This window comes from Monodelphis domestica, chromosome 6, assembly GCF_027887165.1.
Source record: "Monodelphis domestica isolate mMonDom1 chromosome 6, mMonDom1.pri, whole genome shotgun sequence".
NCBI classification, from domain to species: domain Eukaryota; kingdom Metazoa; phylum Chordata; class Mammalia; order Didelphimorphia; family Didelphidae; genus Monodelphis; species Monodelphis domestica.
Window position 1 is genome coordinate 69582079 of NC_077232.1, and position 17373 is coordinate 69599451.

Below are 17373 nucleotides of genomic sequence, written 5' to 3' on the forward strand. Positions count from 1 at the left end.
CTTGACCCTTTTTGTGATTAATTTAACCTTCATAGATACTTAACACCCTTTTGTATTAGATCTAAAAATAGACTTAGCTTAAAGTTCTAGTTTCACTATAAGGTATGAGTTAAGTACTTTCATTGTTCAATCAGGAGTTTACAACTTTATCTTCCCCTAAAGTATATCTAAGTATGGGTGGAGTAATGTAAAGTTCCCAAGACATTCCTAATTCTGTTAGACCAAGTATCTCCATTGTTACAATAAGGAAATAGCTAAATCAAATCTTCTAACATACAGTCTGAGTAGTTTTTAAGATTCAGAGGAGGAAACACTCCCATTGGGTAGAGGGCTGAGTGAAGTGAAGAAATGTACTCAGGTGTGCTCGAGAGGGGGAAGGGAGAAGCTGCCCCAAGCCTCTTTGCCTTTCTATTTTTTTTAACCCTTATCTTCTGCTTTAGAATCCCTACTGTATAATTAATTCCCAGGCATAAGAGCAATAAGGGCTAGGCAATGGGGGTTAAGTGACTTGCCCAGGGTCATGTAGTTAGGAAGTGTCTGAGGCTAGATTTGAACCTAAGACCTCCTGTCTCTGGGTCTGACTCCCAATCCACAGAGCCGTCTGGCATTTCTCTGCATTTCTAGGATGAACTCTGACAGATTGTGGCTCATGTGCTCACAGAGAGAGCTCTGCATGCCTTTTTAGGCACATATGCCATAGGTTCACCAACATGGTCCTAGTGCATCCCTCTTTCTTGCTCATTTTTTTAGATTTTCCCTACAGAATTAACTCCTTCCCATGTCCACTGTTTACATAGAATTCTCCTACTTGCTCTAATAATAATGATGTTATGAGTTATACTATATCATCTTCTTATATAATAATGCAATCAGGTTTATTTGATTGAGTCCTTTATGATTTCTCTTTCATGTCTTTTTATGCTTTGAGTCTTATGTTTGAAAATCCAATTTTCTATTCAATTATGGTCTTTTCATCAGCAATGATGAAAACATTCAAATTTTCCTGGATAGATTATTCTTGATTTTAATTTTAGCTCCTTTGTCTTCCAAACCTCTCTGTTTCTTTAATGTAATATTTGCTAAATCTTGTGTGATCTTGACTAGCTTCACATTTGAATAATTTATTTCTGGCTACTTGCAGTATTTTCTGTCATGGAAACTATAATTTGGCTCTAATGTTTCTGGGAATATTCATTTGGAGGGCCTCTTTCAGGTGGATTTTTTTTCAATTTCTATTTTAGTCTTTAGTTCTAGGATATCAGGGAAATTTTCCTTTACAATTTCTTAAACTATGATGGCTAACAGATTGAATTGCTTGTCGATTTCAGGAGGGGGAGGGAAGAAGGGAGACAACGTGAATCATGTAACTTTAAAAAACTTATGTGGTAATTTGTTGTTAAAATATTAGTTATAAAACATTACAAAATATGATAGCTGATTTCTTTCTTTGATCATAGTTTTTAAGTAGGCCAATAATTCTTTATTATTTTTCTTTGACCTATTTTCTAGGTCATTTGTTTAGCAATGAGGTATTTCACATTTTTTTCTTATTTTTTTAAACCATACTTTGTTTCTTATAGAGTCATTAGATTTCATCTGCTTAATTCTAATTTTAAGAAATTATTTTCTTTAGTGAGCTTTTGTACTTCCTTTTCTATTTGGTCTATTCTACTTTATGAATTCTTTCCTTCAGTGAATTTTTGTGCTTCTCTTACCATTTGACCCATTCTTTTTATAAAGGTGTTTTTATTGGTTTTGTGCCTCTTTACCAAGCTATTATCTTTTCAAAATTTTCTTGCATCATTCTAATTTCTTTTCCAAATTTTTCTTTGTTTGATTTTTAAAATAATTTTTTAGCTTTTCCAGAAATTCTTGTTGGATATCTGTTTCCTTTGAGGCTTTGCTTATGGCTATTTTGGCATTGTTTTCTTCTGAGTTTATGTCTTGATATCCTTCATCACCTTTTTTTTTATGGTCAGTTTCTTTTTTTTAAATTTCTGTTCATTTTTCTAACCTGTTTTCTGACCCTGAACTTTGTTAAAGTTGGACTTTATTCCCAAAGGTAGTGCTGGTATAGGGGAAAAAGGGGGATTGTCCCAACTTCAGGTTTTTTTACCCTGCTCTTATCTGGGGAGAGGTGTGACTATTGTTTTCCTAATCTGCACTTAAGTCTTCACCTAGGAAGGGACTCTGCTTCCTTGTAACTTCAAATGGCATTCTCCTGAGGGTCTCTGTTCCCTTAATGACTGCCGCTCTCTTATGATCAAAAGTGAGCCGAAAGTGGGAATGGGTAATGAAGTTGCCAAATAGCGATTGTGCTTGAGACCAACAGGAGCCCCATAAAATCTCTTCAATTGCCTCATCTTCTCACTGTCTCTGGCTTGAGGGGTCCCAAAGCTGCTGCTGCTGCTGCTATGGTTGACACTCCTCAGGCCCACCTCATGTGTTCCAGGCTAGTATTATAAACTTCTCTTTCTGATGACTTACATTGTTTTAGACTGAAAAAATGTCTCAATCCCAAACTTTTGTTGGCTCTGTTACTCTAGAATTCAATTTTTATATTTTAAAGTTAGGAATGGTGGAAAAGCCCAGCTGTAGTGCTCTCTCCCTCACCATCTTGGGTCTGTTCACCTTTTGCCCCCATCAACTTTCTATTTTAAAAATAGCTTCTTCAATCAATTAAATTTTTTTAAATTGCCTGATTTTCCAAATTTCTATTTTGTGCTTAATTTTTTTAAATTGCTAAAATTTTAAATTTGCATGTCTAGTACATTTAATATTTCTTTCCTATGTATCATAAGGAGTATTTTGGCAGATTCCCCAAAATACTGTATTATTTTTATTTTTTTTCTAATTTCTTCATTTATCTACCAGTTCTTTAAATGTAATCTTTTGTTCAAATGGTCACAATCACAAAATTATAGTTATAATTGTTAAGAACATGTTTATTAAATCTTCCTTTCCTCTGGAATATGGTTGGTTGTTTTTGTGTGTGTGTGTGTGTGCCATAATCAGTTAAGAAATATGTACTTTCCTTTTTATTCTCATTCACTAATGGCAAGAGATGTTTATCATACCTAAATTTAATAAAATGCCTCTCAGATCCTTAACTTTCCTTCCTTTATCTTATTCATTAGTTGTCTGATTGTGAAAAGACATGTTGGGGTCTCCAAATATACTTTTGCTATCTATTTTTCCTTTAATCAGTTTAACATTCCCTTCTAAACACTTAAATGTTATACCTTTTTTTTGTGGGGATGATATGTGATTACTGATAGTTTTCTTAACTCTAGTGCCTTTAAACAGCATAGTTTCCCTGCTTATTTCTTGCAATGTCCCTGACCAGATATCCACTTCTCACTGGGTTTAAGCTCCTCAAAGCACTGCGGATGAGTGTCCTCAGGGTTTTTTTGATGTTCTTTTCGAATCCTGAATTGGAGGATTAATGGCAGATTTCTCTGGTTCTGCTGGACTACTACTTCTTTTGGCACCTTTTAAAATCTTTGAGCGTTTTTGAGGGGAGGTTGTTGGCATGGCTATCATGTCATCTTTGTTGAAAGTCCATGGGCTTAGTATCTTAAAGTGATTTGCTGCTTATACCAAACAAATTCCCAATTATTATAGATACCAGCTTCTAATTTGCAGAAAGAATAATAATCTCTTTGCTTTCCAGGGCTTTTATGGCATAAAAGAAGAGATCTTCCTCAGTCTTCCCTGTGTTGTGGGAAAGGATGGTATCACAGATATTTTGAAAATAACTTTGAGTCCTTTGGAGGAAAGTCGATTAAAGAAGAGTGCAGATACTCTCCTTCAAGTACAGAAAGATCTTAAGTTGTAAAGTCATTTAGTGTCCTATCACTAGAGAAAAGGACAGTAGATAAGAATTGTATATGCTTAACTTTTCATAGCAATTCAATCTTTTACTTGACTTGTGATCAAGCACCAAGTATAAAGCAAAAATAGAAAAGGTCTCTTTAGAAATAGTAAATGGTAAGGTTGACTTCTGTTCAATCATATTGCTTGCATACTAATGTTGGATGCTATATTGAATAGTTATTAAGTGATTGAAGCAGCTGAGGTTCAAGTTTCTACCTCGTATGTGCTGTATGTCTTATGTCTAGAACAATCTCTGAATTTGTTTTTTTTGTTAGAGAATTTCTAGTTAGTTCTTTGACATGGACTAATCCATCAGCCTCATTGATGATCTTGTGTTTTACATTAAAAGCATTTCTGTGTATATGTATGTATATGAATAAATAAACCATGTGGAGTTTTTCATGCTGATATATTTCTGCAACCACTTTTTCTACATGTCAAACCAGTTTCAATACCAAATAAATTATTAATAGCTCTAATGAATTCCAGTCCTTGCTACTTGTTAGCTGTACGACCTGCTTTACCTCTTTTGGAATTTCATTTGCAAGAATGGGAAAGTTAAACTAGATGAATTTTAAGGATCCTTTCTAGTCTGCTAACATTTTGTGAGTTTTTTTAATGCAAAGATATTTTATTTTCCCAATTACATATAATAACACTTTTCAACATACGTTTTCCAAAAGCATATGAAAACTGTCTCCTCTATCCCTTCCCTCCTACCTCTTGGAGACAGTAAGCAAAGTAATCTGGGCTATATGTGTATTATCATGCAAAGCATATTTCCACAATGGTCACTATTGTAAGAAAATACTCATAAAACTAAAACTGCCAAATAAAACCATAAATATAATTAATGAGAAAAATAGTATGCACTGCTCTGCATCCAACTTCCATAGTTCTTTCTCTGGAGGTGGATAGCATTCTTTGTCAGAAGTCCCTCAGAATTGTCTTGGATCATTGTATTGCTGAGAGCAGCAAAGACTTTCACAATTGTCCTGTTCCTCATTCAATATAGCATAATAGTATTTCCTGTAATCCACAATTTGTTCAGCCATTCCCCATTTGATGGACATCCCCTTAATACTAATACAAAAAGGACTGCTATAAATATTTTTGTACAAGTAGTTCCTTTCCCCTTTTTTATTATCTCTTTGGGATACAGACACAGCAGTGGTATTATCAAATCAAAGGGTTTTATATTTCTTTGGGCATAGTTCCAAATTGCCCTCCAGAATGGTTGGATCAGTTCACAAGTCCACCAACAGTGAGTGCATTAGTGTCCCAATTTTGCCACCCTCCCTCCAACATTTGTTACTTTCCTTTACTATCATATCCATACTATCATTACCCATACCATATTGTCCAATCTGCTAGGTGTGAGATGGTACCTCCGAGTGGTTTTGATTTGCACTTCTCTATTCAAGAAAATTTTTTCATGATTATTGATAGCTTTCATTTCTAAAACTAAAAATTGCTTGTTCGTGTCCTCACCATTTGTCAATTGGGGAATGACTTGTATACCTATAAATTTGTCTGGATCTCTACAAATCTGAGAAAATAAGACTGTTATCAAAGAAGTTTGTTATAAAATTTTTATTCCCAGTTTGCTGTTTCCCTTCTAATCTTGGTTATATTGGCTTTGTTTATACAAAGGCTTTTTAATGTCATCAAAATTATTCATTTTACATTCCATAATGCTCTCATTTGGTCGTAAATGTGAGTTGTCTTTAACGTGAAAAATATACTTCCCTTTTTTGATTGGGGAAGTCATCAACTTGTATCATATCATTTTAATCTTTGTAGTGGAGGGGTTTACCACAATGTTTCATTTAGCTTTAGAATTTAAGGAGTAATCAGCCAGTCTGGGTAAATGAGTTCTTAAAATAAACTTTTCCTCAGTCAGCTTGGCTGTATTCCTTCAAGGCTTTAGGGATGTGTAGTTTGTTTTTTGCTATGAGCTCTTCTTTCACTAGTATAGATCACAATACTAACCTGTGACCCTGGGCAATAGCTTTCCATTGGAAAGAAATAAGAATATTCTCAAATAATTTTTATAGGCCTTCCATCTTGACGTGCTGAGCTTTATGATTCTTCCAGTGTTAAAAAATCTGTTGCTTCACATAGCTGAAAAAATAGCCAGAGTCCAGGTATGGCATCAGGGGATAAGGAAAAAAAGCATTTCCCTAATACTCCTTGTTCCTAACTCTTCATACTGTGCTCCTTTGGAGGCTGTGGATTGGTGCAGAGCCCTGAACCAGATGCACTCCTGGTTTGGCTTTACAACAATCAACAACCAAATACATGCAGAGCACAAGTGCAGAAGCACCGGGAGATGGTGCGATCCCTGCAAGGGAAAGCTGTGGGGATGCAGAGAATGGTCCAGAGCATCCAGTGAGAACGTACGGCAAGTTCTTTCTAGACCTTCAAGCCAAGTAGAGTCTGTAGGTTCACCTTGGCCAGGAGGCGAAGAAGAAGACGGCCAAGAGGGTGGCAAGGATAGTCTGAGGCAGGCAGGAAGGCTGGGAACCACCAACAATGTCTGTGTCTGTCCAGGAGCGGGACAGCATCTGTGTCATCTATGGAGAAGAGTGTTCTGGAGACAATATGAAGAATAGTTTGGAAGGTTCACATGGAGAGGGCAAGATGGAAGCTATTACAATGGTTTAGGAGGCAGAATGAATGTAAAAGATGCCATGTAGGGGACAGCTCTGTAACTCAGTAGATAGAGCCAGGCCAGTGAGGGAAAGGTGTTGGGTTCAAATCTGACCTCAGACACATCCTGGCTATTTTAGCCTGGTCATGTCACTTAACCCCATTGCTTACTGTTCTCCCTTAGAACCAATACATATAATTGATAATAATAAGACAGATGGTAAGGGTTTGAAAAAATAAGACAAAAATAGATATGGCATAGACTAAGGTCAGAAACTGGGTTTGTGCCCAGAGGCGGCCAGGTGCTTGAGTGGATAGAGTAGTGCCAGACTTAGAACGTGGCCTTATGGCTGCCATCTTGTTTCCTGGTGGTGACCCTGAGCCTGTCTCAAAGTCCTCAACAGTAAAATGTGGATCAGAAGAGCCCTAACCCTGAGACTGTTAGGAGTATGGAATGAGATATGTGTAAAGCACTCAGCACTGGGCCTTGCACGTGGGCCTTCTATCCTCCTTCCCTTCACCAGGAACCAGGATCCTCATCCTCTAGGCTGCTGGGGATGCCTAGGCCTGGACATACGCTTGGAAGTCAACTTCAGACAGAAGAAGCCTCACAGTGAAGTAGCCCGCTAAGGGTGGGGAGAGTTTTACAGAGAGAAATAGGTGGAGGACCAGCCTCTAAGAGACACCCACATTAAGAAGAGGGAGCAGGGCCCAGTTGGTTATCAATTCAAATCAAAGGAAGAAAGGGGGGATGGAAGGAGTTGACCAAAACCAAAGGAAACTTCAGATTGGGGCCTGAAAAAGAGGCTTCGGGATTTGGCTTGGATAATTATCAGTGACCCCAGGGTTGCTTCAGGATAATGGTAGGCTGGATAAAGTGGGAATAAAGGGAAGTTGAGGCTACTTTAGCTTTCTGCCTCCTGTGTCTGCTGTCTGCCATGCCCGGAATGCTCTGCCTGACATCTCCACTTCTTTAAATTCATGTTTTCCTTCAAGACTCAGCATGAGCACCATGATGCCTGCATGAAGTTTTTGCTGGTCTTCCAGCTATCAGGTTCCTCTAGCCTGACCTACAGCTACTTTATAATTAAACACACATATGCTCTCTACTCATTAAAATGCCAGCTTCCTGAATGCAAGTTCTCAGGAAATGCTTGCTGATTTCCATCAAGGCCAACAGAGATGGGAAGTACCTGGATTGAGAGAAGGGTACAAGACGCTGTTTTATTTTGGGGGTATTCATATTTGTGCTAATCAGGAGTTACTGATGATGCTTAAGAGAGGAAAGGCGTCCCTTAGATTTTCATATACAATAGAAATGAAAAGGATTAACGTGTGGGTGGAGAACAATGACACTTGGAGCTTCCATAGGAGTGGAAGAACGAAGGGGGAACAGTTAAAACAAATAATTATGCTGGTGATTAGGGATTTTCAAAGAGTGAAAAAGGTCTGAGGTTGAATTTGGAGAGGCAAAAAGGTGGGGAAATTTAGGAAAATTTGAAGCACAATCTGCAGGATCATACTTTAGTTTATCTATATGTAAAATGAGGTCATTGGACTAGATGATATCTGAGATATTTTCCGGCCCATATGACTACATGAGACAAAATTGAAGAAGAGCTTGAAGAGGAAGATTTAAGAAGGAAAAAGTGTTGGTAAAACAAGCAAGGTAAACTTGAATAATTAGTAGAATAGTAATCTCAAGCAGAGTCTGTGGACCCCCCCAAAGGGGAGCCAAATCCCAGGCACTAGGACAAACACAGACCTTGTCTGAGCCTTCCATCTCCATTTTCTTGACCAGGAAGGAAAAAATGATATCAGATGCTTACAAGATGAAAAGTTTTTATTAAGCAAGGCCATAAATCCACCTGGCAGCAAATTTGTTTAGTACCAAAAAGCTCCAAGTATAGCTGTGGCTAGTTTATAATTCTCAGTGAAAGGAGGTAAGAAAGAGGATGGGAGGCATCAAGCCAGGGAGTAACTGGGGATGGTATGAGAGGAGAGTTCCCAGCAAAGGGGGTGACTGATAGCCAGGTGCACAGGGGAACAAAGGCATCCCTGATCCATATGTTTAGCCCCAAGACAGCAAAATAAGAGTATGAAGTAACTCAAGACTCAAGATTTCAACAAGGACCCTCTGAGTCCTGGGGCCAGATGTCCCATAGCTGAAGCCAAGGAATAATAGTTAAGCCATTCAAAAATAATTCAATCAGGGATAAAGAGCCTGGGATTAGCTATACCAAGTCTCAGCCCAGACAAAGAACGACTCTGATTCTTAGAAAGAACCCACCATGAGAGGAAGCTGGGTGGATGAACCAGTGGCTACCCCAGACAGGCTGTGATTTTTGGACAGTTTCTTTGGTTTATTCTGGGTCCCAAAGACAATTGATTTCTCCAAATCATTGAGTCCTACATAAATAGGTTCCAGACACTTCCTAGCTATGTGACCCTGAACAAGTCACTTAACCCCACCACCACTGCCTAGTCCTTACCGCTCCTCTTCTTCCTGAAAACTAATATGAGATAGTAATTCTAACTGACAGGATGATGACAGGATGAGAAGACCAGCTGGGCATGCCTCCTAAGCTAGATACTAGAGAACAGGGAAGGAACTAAGAAATGAAGAATATCATCCGAGACACCCAAAAGTTCACAGGAGACAAATGTCAAAACAGGAATCAGAAGTAAAACTTCTAGATGCAAATCCCCAAAGTCCCAGCAGCAAGCTAGAACTACAGCTCTTAATGAGAGAAAAATTTGGCCCAGAAATATAACGAGACCTAGACCTCAAAAAACAAAACAAAACAAGAAAAAAACCAATGTACAAAAATATTTATAGTATATGGACAATGAATCTAACAGAACATAACAATCAGAAAAATCTATACGATGATTAAACTATCAGAGAGGAAAGAAGATCTATATTTGATCATCTGTAGGTACAATGCTTTCAGGTCAGTTTTCTAGCCACCGTGACATTTTGTTCACAGGCAGTTTTCCTGGATTTTAGCAAAGTGTTCTGATTTTAAAGTAGCTCTTATTATTCAATAGAAATTCTATGGACTAGGCAATAATGGATTTAGAACCGTTTAAATAACAAGACTCCAGTGGAATACTTGCAATCCATTCATGGCTTTCAGGGTGATGCTAAGCTTGGCGCACAAGCATGAAGATAAGGCCAGGCCGGAGCATCGAGCTGCCATCTAACGACAGGCTCGAACTTGGGTATAAAACATCGCCACACGTAAAAGATGGAGAAGAGAGTTACACAAGTTTAGTCTGAAAAATATTTACAGATTTTTCATGGATTGCGGTGGCAGCATGATAGCAGCTGACAAAGCTAACAGCACAATCTTGGGCTGCACAAAGAAGGTAAAAGCTGGTCTAGGGATAAGGCTTTTATCTGCTTAGATGCCGCGTCCTCATGACACCTCACCTGGAGCACCGTGTCATGATGACGATGCTTTTAAGGGTAGGGAGAGCAGAGCGAATCCCTGGTTCCCAAAGGGAAACTGGGATGGGGAAGGCTCGCGTCCTATACAGAACAATAAGAACTGGGTTTGTTTAGTCTAGAAAAGACTGGGGTCTTTTCTAAAAAACTGTCCTGATTAAAATTAAAAATTAGGCTCCAAAGAGCAAAACCATGAGAAGTTGAGGAGCCCCTCCAGGCTGGATCAGTGAGTCTCTTAACGAGAGCTACACTGTGTGTTTGAGATACTTTAAGTTTTGTGAAGATCTATCTGAGCAAGAGTTTTCTCACTGATGTAAAAGGCTAAATACACCATCTGCTCGAAGTATGGGAACAGAGTACAGTTTAGGAAAAGAAGTCTCGAACAGAGTAGAATTGTTGAAAATCAATGAGGAGACTATGAATCCTGAACTTGCAATGCATAAAAATGTGGCTACTATTATGCCTTCAGTAACTTTGTCATAAGAGTAGAGAAATTAAATATGTATTCTAAAATATATTTTTATATGCATTTATATAATCTGTCCCTCCTCTCCCTACCCCTCATCACTGAACTTAAAAACAAAAAAAGTAAAACAGTAAACATTCATTTAGATGGCCTGTGCAATGCTTAAATCTGGGCATACCTCAAGATGTTCTCTCTCTGCATTTTCTCTGGACATGAGAGGTATGCTTCCTCTTTAGTCTTCTGGACATGTAGTTCACCATTCCAGTGACCAGGCTTAAAGTCTTTCAAAGCTATTTTTCTCTACTCTGTTATACTGAATACTATTTTTCTGCTCGATTTATTCATTCTGCATTAGTTCATAAAGGTCTTCTCAGTTTGCTCTTAAAGTGACTATTTTGTCACTTATGACACTGTAATATCATTATGTTCTGTTGAGCCATTCTCTTATGGAAGAGCCCTTATTTTCCCACTTTTTGCTACTCTGAAGAGATGCTACATTTTTGTACGCTTTCTTTCATCTTTTTTGGAGTATGAGCCTGGCAGTAGTATTGCTGGGCATAGATAGTAACTCAATCTCAGTTCCAAGGTGCTTTTCAGAGTGACCAAACCAACACTGCACCAGTGTGACAAACTTTAAATGGTAAACTGCGGCCGTGGGGGTGAAGACTGAGGAAAGACAAATCTCCAAGGAGTGGATAGAACTGGAACAGATTAAGGGACCAAATGTCATAGTAAGCACAGAGAACAGAGTGGGAGAGAGAGCAGGAAAGAGAGACAGTAAGGTTTTAGAATATAACTTAGAGGGCCCAGTTCTCGGAATTTCAAGAGATGGAGAAGTGCCTGAAAAGGAGGAAAAGATGACTGAAGGCAAGTTGTTCCTGGAGATTCATTTTGAATATCTAATTCCCCAAGGATGACAGGTAAGGATGGGGTGAGGAGGAAGACAGGGCCAAAAGAAAGTCAAGAGTCCAAGAATCGGGAGGCAGCAAGGCTGGAGAGGCTCAGAGAAAGGCAAAGACCTCCAAGCAAAGGTCAATGAGGAGAAGCGAAATGCTATAGAAGCAGTGGTGCTGTATTAGAAGGAATCTGCTCCAGTCACCAATGAAGGCAGCTATCAGAGACATCTTGTCCATTATCTTCCACTAAGGCAGGGAGAACACTTTGTGTAAGGGAATTTGTTGAAAATAGAGTAAGGTTCCCAAAAGACCCAGTAGAATGGGCTTGGTCATAGATGAATGGAGCTAGAGACAAGAGAAGGGTGACTAAAATACAAGTGAGGATTCACGAAAGGACGGCAACTTTGGTACATTCTCTCTGCAAAACTAAACATTTTTTATTTAGTGTCAATACTGCCCAGTTTAGTAGTGCATGCTTATACCAACTGTCTTCTCTAACTGGGCTGTGGCCCTCTGACTGTGGAGCCAAAGCAGGCTTCTGAAGGGGTTGTACCCTCCTTGAATGAGGAGGCACAGACTCAAACGACCTCTTTGGGTCCACTTCTTCATCTCTAGATCAGCTCTAGATCTGGGGTATCTTCCAACTTCCATTCCATGATCCAACATGTTGTTCTAAACGTGAATCAATCTGTGAGAGGCCTCCCTGCTGCCCCGTGTAAAGGTGAAATTATGGCTGAGACTGAATGTATAATTAATTTATAAAATCCTAATGAAAAAACCAAGTCAGCTGGAAATTTTATGTTTTAATTGATAGTGGAGGAGATTAAGGAGAAGGAAGAGAGTAGGTCGCCCCCCGTCCCCCCCCCCCCCCCCCTGTTCTGAGCGGGGAGATTAGGAGATAAGGTTTTGGAGTATGAAGGAGGAAAGAATCAAACTGACCTCCAAAGGGGCTCAGCTAAGATGCCTGAACCTGAAATCAGCTCCAGGGCAAAACTCACCACCGAAATCGGACAATAGCTGCCACCATCATGCAAAGATGTTGGAACGCCTAGCACGCTGCCAGCCAGAGGAAGAGACGGGAAGTGACGTGCCTTATATAGACAGTTTTAGATCACTTTCCTGCTTCTCATCTGATGATGATTACTTAGCTTTGACTTTGCACATGTTTGTTGAAGGCCATTTCCTCAGATAATTAAATCTTGAGTTTGATGCCTGACCTTCTTAAACTAAGAAGGGTGGAGAATGTAGAGACCTGATTCTTTTATTCCAAGTATCTCCATTGTTATTGATCAGGAAATAGCTAAATCAGATCTTCTAAAGAATGATCTGATTAGGGTGGAATAGTTTTAAAATTCACACCCGGGATAGTATTTGAGTACAATGGGCAGAAATCTTTGGGGCCACAGGTCAAAGAGGTGACAGAGCTGGCCATTGGCAGCAACCCTTTCTCAAGCAGTCTGGTACAACTGGCTAAATTTTAATTTGTAATGTGTTGTTTATCAATATGAAATATATTATGCTATAAAGGAAATTCTTATGCACAATGGTAGCTCAGAGTGAGTAGTGTAGTGATTTTATTGGCTGGACCATATTAAAAGATGTTTTATAGATTAAAACACACTTTTCATGAAGAAGCCATAAAAAGAAAAAAATTATGCAACAAATTTTATTCAGCATAATCAGTCCCAACACTCAGCACAAAAAGTTTACAGAGAATAGAAAGTGCATTATTAATAAAAGCCAGTCTTTTTACTAAAAGAAAACAGAAAATATATTATTGATTCAAAATATCTTACACTTGAGTGATACTGCAATAACTTATTCTGGGCACCTACAGACAGAAGAGAAGAGAAGACAAGACTTGTCATACGGAGAGCTCATTCCCCAGCTGATATCTGGGAAATCAGTAGAGATCACTAAGGCCTGCAGTCTTTCTTGCTTTCTGCATTAATGCCCTTAGCTGAAATTGTTTCCGGGATAGAAGTCGAACATGCTGTGGGGAAAAAAAAAAGTTTCTAGGGTAAGGTCTAAACAGTCATCAAGCACCAAGTGAAGAGGCTCTCTGGGGGCTGCTCACAGTACCGCTTTCCTACAGAAACAGTCCTTCACCTCAAAGGCAAGCTGATTGCAGGGCACCTGGTGCAGGCATGTCATGGATGGCTGAAACAAGACCCAGAGGAAATCTGTGTAGAAAGCCTGGGACCAAATGGCACCAGCTCTAGCTTCTCCCTGGTCCCTACAACTCATTTTTCACTCTCAAGAGGAGCACTCTGTGGAAGACCTCTGATTTTACTACAACATGTGACTGACACTGGGATCAAAGAATGGGGGCTGCTATGAATTTGGAAAGACCAGGGAGATAAGGGGGGCAGAATTGGTGGTTTTCTGTTCTCCACCGACCCTGGATCCTAAGACAGAAAACAAATCTATTTCTCTGAAGATTATGGAATTTAGAGCTGCAAGGGATCTAGAGGTGATCTAGTTCTGCCCCCCACTTTTACAGAGGAAGAAAGTGAAGTTCAGGAGATTATTTTCCCTCAGTCACCAAGTGACCAGTGGTAGAACTAGCCTCGAACATCAAAGAAGGGTCCAAGGCCCTGACTAGGGCAAGTCACTTCCCCTGAGACTGATCAATGAGGATGCTGGCATGGTGCTGCCCGCAAAAGCCTGAGATCAAATATTGCCTCACATACTTCCTAGGGGACATGATCCCAGAGTCAATTTTTATTTCTATATGTGCATTCATTATATACTTTGCAAAAGTATTTTCATTCAAATTTGTGATTTCAGTCCTACCAACTGGAACCATGAAGGCCAAAAGTAGTGAAGGTCAAACAAACAGGATGTGTATCAACAGGTGGAGTCTGAACCCAGGTCTTTCTGACTTTCTATACATTCCACCTGCTTAAAGTGCTGTCAATTATAGTGAGGATGATGAATATGATTATTCAACTCTCTAAACCTTAGTATCTGTCAGAGGAGCTAGGCCAGATGTTTCTAAGGTTCCTTTTCAGTGCTATGCTAAATAGCTAGGAGTCAAAATCTTTGGTTTTAGTGCTTGTTAATCAAGATAAATGATTCAAGATCTAGGAACACAGCACATGAAGTCTTACCTTCAGAAAGACATCTAGGTCTATTACTCCCCTTCTTAAGGCTTCCCCCAGGTAAAAGATGGTATCCTCAATTGCATTTTCCTCTGCATACAAGTTCAAGATCTGTCTGTAGAGTGGGGCTGTGGGAATGATAACTTCATCAATGTCATTGTTTTCAGATTGATTTTCCATTTTCTCCAAAGCAGAACTGAGTTCTTCATCCTTCTTTTTCAGTAATTCAATGTTTTTATCAACTTCAGCCTGAAAACAAGAGGAGTCCAAGAGTGACTATTAGATACTATTTAATGAATTTAACATTTTATGAAGAATTACAATGTAAGAGTCCCTTCCTTCAAACCAAGAAAACTTGCCTAGGGCTTTAATTCTCACAGAATTATCTATTATTAGGAAAAAGTACCACAGTGAAACAGGAATAATAAAACCAGGTGATGCTCAGTGAATATTCAATAGTTCTTGTCTCATATCATATAATTGGCAGCTACTTTTACGTGAATAAAAATGAAAATTGATTAGAACTTTTTTGATCCCCAAAAGATGAAATGCCTACTCCCTGAATTCATATTCCTCTTGGACAACAAACACAAGTGATCAGTGAGCTGGGGAAACTCCTCTTTGGAGATTAGACTTGACTTTCTTTTACTTATTCAAGCACTGACTACAATCCCAGTCTAATTCTGAGCCTGCAAACAAGAACTTTTGAAAAACCTAAAGGTTTTCAAAACTCAACTATACTTCTTTATACTTCTTTGTCAGTGGCTCTCATTACTGGCTAGTCCAAAGGGTTCACACTACATAGCCCCCTAAGTAAGACATCAGTGGTGAGCATGTGAAGCATATTGTTTCTGTGGTAATCTGAAACCATCAAATTCTGAATACTTCTAAATGCGACATGTTCTTGTGGGTTCTCAGCCTGGAATCAAGTTGATTCCAAAACCATTGCAAGGGCCAGACATCCAGGCACAAACGGATTCCCAATGGATTGTCAACATATGCACATTTGCATTTTGTACAGTGCAACAGTGTAGTGCTTTCATATCTGTTTATCTATAATTATACCTCATCAGTTATGTGATCAAAATATCATGAACATTTGCAATTTTAAAAAAATCCTGATCTTTCATCTTAGAATTAATACTAAGTATCATCTTTAGGGCAGAAGAGTGGTAAGAATCAACATAACTGGGGCTAAGTGACTTGTCTAGGGTCACACAGCTAGGAAGTGTCAAGGGGCCACATTTGAACCCAGGACCTCCTGTCTTTAGACCTGGCTCTCAATCCACTGAGCCACCCAGCTGCCTCATATTTACATTCTTAGAAAACAAAATGTCAGGCTGTTTGAAAACCAGGATTTTGCTGGGCAGGGAGGGGTACATAAGCCTTCCTGAAACCCTCACAGACCATCACAAACATTCTGTAGAAACATATCTACGGGGGGCAGCTGGGTAGCTCAGTGGATTAAGAGTCAGGCCTAGAAATGGGAGGTCCTAGGTTCAAATCTGACCTCAGACACTTCCCAGCTGTGTGACCCTGGGCAAGTCACTTGACCCCCATTGCCTAGCCCTTACCACTCTTCTGCCTTGGAACCAATACACAGTATTGACTCCAAGATGGAATGTAAGATTAAAAAAAAAAAAAAACATGTACATTGCCTCTTGTGGCAATATGAACTCTGTTTATCCCATTTATACTTGGTGCATTTTCAAATAAACAGTTTGGCAATCCTGGCCAGTGGCTTTTATGCCAAGACTATAGCTGGTGTTTTAAGTGATAGAAGCAAAGAAAGTCATGTCTGAAGAGATTAATCAACAGAGGGAAGGCACTAGCATTAAAAAGGTTTGGGAAGATTCCTGTAGAAGGTGTAGTTGGTACTTAAAGGAAGCCAGGGAGGGCAATAGTGAGGAAGAGCATTCCAGATATGGAACACGGAGAAAATGCCTGAATCCTTGTTCATGGAACAGTCAGGAGCTAGTGGCACTACTTGAAAGAGTAGGTGTTGGGACAGCTGGGTAGCTCAGTGGATTGAGAAACAGACCTGGAAAGGGAAGGTCCTGAGTTCAAATCTAGCCTCAGCCACCTCCTCATTGTGTGACCCTGGGCAAGTCACTTAACCCCCACTGCCTAGCACTTACCACTCTTCTGCTTTAGAACTAATACATACTATTGATTCTAAGACTGCTGATATGGGTTTTGGGGTTGTGTTTTTTAAAAAAGATGATGTGTTGAAGAGTAGAATGTAAGACAACTGGAAAGGCAGGAGGTGCCTGGGATATGGAGGGCCTTTAAACAGCACATAGCATTTCTCATTTGTTCCTGGGGGAGAGACTGGTTATGGGTGCATGTGCAATATTTGACCTTAACTTGGTGGCTGAATGGAAGACCAGGCCAATCCACCAGCAGACTATTGCAATAAGTCAGGTATGAGGTGATGAGGTCCTGGACCAGGGTGGGGGCAAGTGTGAAGATAATTTTAGCGTTGTGACTTGAAAATCTAAATTAATTTGGTTGCCAGGGAAAATCCCAAATAATAAAATGCCCAAGTCAGCTGGAAATTATGGCGATTTAAATTAATATAGAGAGAAGGAATTAAGGAGAAGAGAGAGGGAGAGGAAAGGGTTAATTTAAACTGCTCTGGCTCAGGTTGAGCCAGGCAGGAGTTAAAGGCCTTGGCCAAATGGGCCTCCCTGAGCCCCAAGGGAAAAGGAAGTCAGTCTTACCCAAGTCACCAAGAGACCGTCTCAAGGAAGCTGTCTGAGGGAGCTCCTCCAGGCTGAGTTCCTTCCTTGAATTGGCTCCCAGGCTGCCCATATAGACCTTTTCACCCTTGTGTCTCCTCCTCTAAATTTTCACATCTACCAATCACATCAAAGGCTTTCTACAGGACTGTCCATACTTCTAGTTTTCTCTTTTTTGATTAAACTA

General features: G+C 39.5%; 2 protein-coding genes across 3 annotated transcripts in view; one reads left to right on the forward strand and one right to left on the reverse strand.

Moving 5' to 3' along the window:
• Positions 1–4359, forward strand: part of LOC100028279 (L-lactate dehydrogenase A chain-like) — a 37781-nt gene extending 33422 nt beyond the window's left edge. Inside the window, exon 8 of the mRNA XM_007497006.3 lies at positions 3674–4359. Coding sequence (XP_007497068.1) covers positions 3674–3838 — 165 coding nt within the window. The 3' untranslated portion in view covers positions 3839–4359. The remainder of the gene's footprint in view (positions 1–3673) is intronic.
• Positions 4360–12993: 8634 nt separating this feature from the next.
• The window catches only part of TSG101 (tumor susceptibility 101), an 81575-nt gene continuing 77195 nt past the window's right edge, over positions 12994–17373 (reverse strand). For both annotated transcript variants that reach the window (XM_056802213.1, XM_001366351.5), the window contains 2 exons: positions 14455–14694; positions 12994–13334 (listed from right to left, as the gene is read on the reverse strand). In XM_056802213.1, the coding sequence (XP_056658191.1) occupies positions 13245–13334; positions 14455–14694 (330 nt within the window). In that variant the 3' untranslated portion in view covers positions 12994–13244. The remainder of the gene's footprint in view (positions 13335–14454; positions 14695–17373) is intronic.